Source organism: Anopheles darlingi, chromosome 2 (genome assembly GCF_943734745.1).
Source record: "Anopheles darlingi chromosome 2, idAnoDarlMG_H_01, whole genome shotgun sequence".
Taxonomy (NCBI): domain Eukaryota; kingdom Metazoa; phylum Arthropoda; class Insecta; order Diptera; family Culicidae; genus Anopheles; species Anopheles darlingi.
The window spans coordinates 60,286,057-60,288,556 of NC_064874.1; the positions used below are offsets into that span (position 1 = coordinate 60,286,057).

At 42.2% G+C, this 2,500-nt stretch overlaps 1 protein-coding gene across 1 annotated transcript in view; it reads right to left on the bottom strand.

Moving 5' to 3' along the window:
• Positions 1–574: 574 nt before the first annotated feature.
• LOC125959807 (cullin-3) overlaps positions 575–2,500 on the bottom strand; it is an 8,684-nt gene continuing 6,758 nt past the window's right edge. The window contains exons 10-11 of the mRNA XM_049692758.1: positions 2,267–2,405; positions 575–2,165 (exon numbers count right to left, since the gene is read on the bottom strand). Coding sequence (XP_049548715.1) covers positions 2,013–2,165; positions 2,267–2,405 — 292 coding nt within the window. The 3' untranslated portion in view covers positions 575–2,012. The remainder of the gene's footprint in view (positions 2,166–2,266; positions 2,406–2,500) is intronic.

Genomic DNA, 2,500 nt, shown 5'->3' on the forward strand with positions numbered 1-2,500 from the left:
CCATGTGTGACTCTACTCTGGAAAGGCTTCTCTAGCAACTCCGCTCAGCAAACAGCAAATGTCTTCGAGCGATTTCAATCCCCTATTCTTGTGTTCTGTTTGCTCGCTAGCCACTTTTCGTTGCCAAAATCATCATCCCACTGCCGCCCGCTTAATGATAATTGTTATTTAATTCATGCTTTCTTCGGCCATCGTCACCGTCCACCGAAGTACATCTGTTAGCTTCGACAGCCTTGCCTTGAGCCCCCCCCCCCCAAAAAGCTAACTTGCTAACCGAAATAGTCATTCGTTTTAGGTGCATTTTATCTCAGGCTATTCTTTCACTTTCCCACGGGTAGCAACCGTAGCAAATAGTGGCCTCTATTGCCACAAGGAATATCAACATGTAAAATTGCCTTTGTTTATGATCCGTGCACCGTTCTCAACTTTCGCGTTCCGTTTCCGTTTTTTACGAACACGGGCCACGGGTTCGCATTGGCGCTTCAACGTGTTAGGTGTCGCTTGCATGTCCGAAGTCTACTCAATGCAATCAAGCAGAATTCATATATTGCAGGTTCTTTGCCGCTTCCGAAGAGTTATCAAGGAAGAATTGCGGAACACACGTGACGATGTTGTTCGATGATACATTTTTTTTTTTCTAAACAAAAGTATAGTATGTTATAGAGGAGATGAGTTGCGCCATCTGCATATTCTAAAGCATTTTTTACATTTTCTCTCGCTCTGTATCGCTCTTTCGAACCATTCTATTCGAACATCTCTAGTTAATAATAACTTTCTCCGAACAAAGCAGTAGCAGCAGCAGTACTTATTACTTGTTTTCCGTTTGATGGGAAATTGTAAGAGAGGATAAATTTACTACTTAAAGCAAAACGAATATGAAGGGATCTCGTTGAACAGGAAAATCTTAACATAAAAATGAAGGAAAGTCAAGGACATTGGCCATGTAGAAGGTGTTGCCTGGCTGGGAATTTCATGAGACAGAGCTAAACGGCGGTAGTATTGTTGAGTATAAATATTAACAAAGCGATGTTATAAACATAAACGCAAATATGGGAAGAAACATGGATGTGTTTGTGTGTGTATACCTGCGAAAAAATCTTAAACGAAACTTTTCCTATTGCTATTCATTAAAAAAAATCATAATATATTACAATACAGAAAGTATAACTATCCGGAATCAGACGGATTCATACCAGAAAGCAGGACAGAAACAAACGCCGAACATGCAACATTATAATATCTTTAGTGGAGGTCATCCGCCCAGATTTTGCTGTTTGACTCATTCCACTCCAGCAGTCACTAATCAGTAAACAGCCTGCCTTTTCAAGCACAGATAATGAAAGATACAATCACAATCCCATTGCCCTTTCACTCGAGCACATGTTTCACTCAGAATACATAACAAATCATAATTTCGCCTCAATTAGACAACAACGTGCTTTCTACACATTGCCTCTTTTGTTGAATAGACTCTTTACGATTAAACAAAAATTTGAACTCAAATCGTGTAGAAAAACTTTGGATTAGCGTTAAAATGATCTAAAATGTAAACCGGAAATGTAAATAAGATGGGTAGTCAAACAGCACACTTCTTGAGCGACCATTTTCTGAGCTTCACAAATATCCCACTCGCATCGGCTTTGTTCGCTGCTCCCGATGAATATTCTGGCGCCTAAAACGTACTACTATCTCCAATAAATCCGTTGCTTACACTTCTTCCACTCCTGTTATCCCAAAAACTTATACGTTCCGAACACACAATCTATTGCGGCTCGACAACACTCGACACTGGACACATATGTGCGATCTGGAGCACAACAGTTTCCTACATCGCAAACCTTATGTGGCCACCCGCTGAAACAAACCACATCGATGGATCGCTTCACCTATTTGCGTACTACCCAGAGATTAGTCACAGACAGGGTAATGCTTGCAACACGACTTCCGCCCGTCACCGATGCTACACGCACCTCGTAGACGAAAGGATTCCATGCGGAGGCTAGTGGAGAGCTTTAAGCTAGATAAACATAGATTTTCCTATCTTCGGGCGTTCGGGCGAGGTATTCGCGCTCGATTAGTCCCTCTATTCTCTTCTTGATTATAACCGGCGACGGCAGGAATCGGCTCTTCAGCTGCGTCGTTACGTCGGATACAAGCAGGTTGTGCTGAAGGGGATAGATCGACCAAAGATTTTCATCATTAATTAAACTATACACATGTGGCATCTGGTACGCATGTTTGGAGGCTGCCGTCACATAATACTTACAGGCATCTTCTTTCGAGCCTTCATTATGCGCACGATGGCGGCCTCGATTTCATGTTTGCGATCTTCATCCACCTTGCTGCGCGTTTCCTTGCGCTCGGGTTCCGATTCACCCTTGGCTGCGACCGTCTGAATTTTTACTCTACAGAAATGATAGAACAAAATTTAGTTTCACATATTCAGTGTCACAATCAAAGCGCAAAGATTAGTATCACAATCATCTCCCTCATACACACA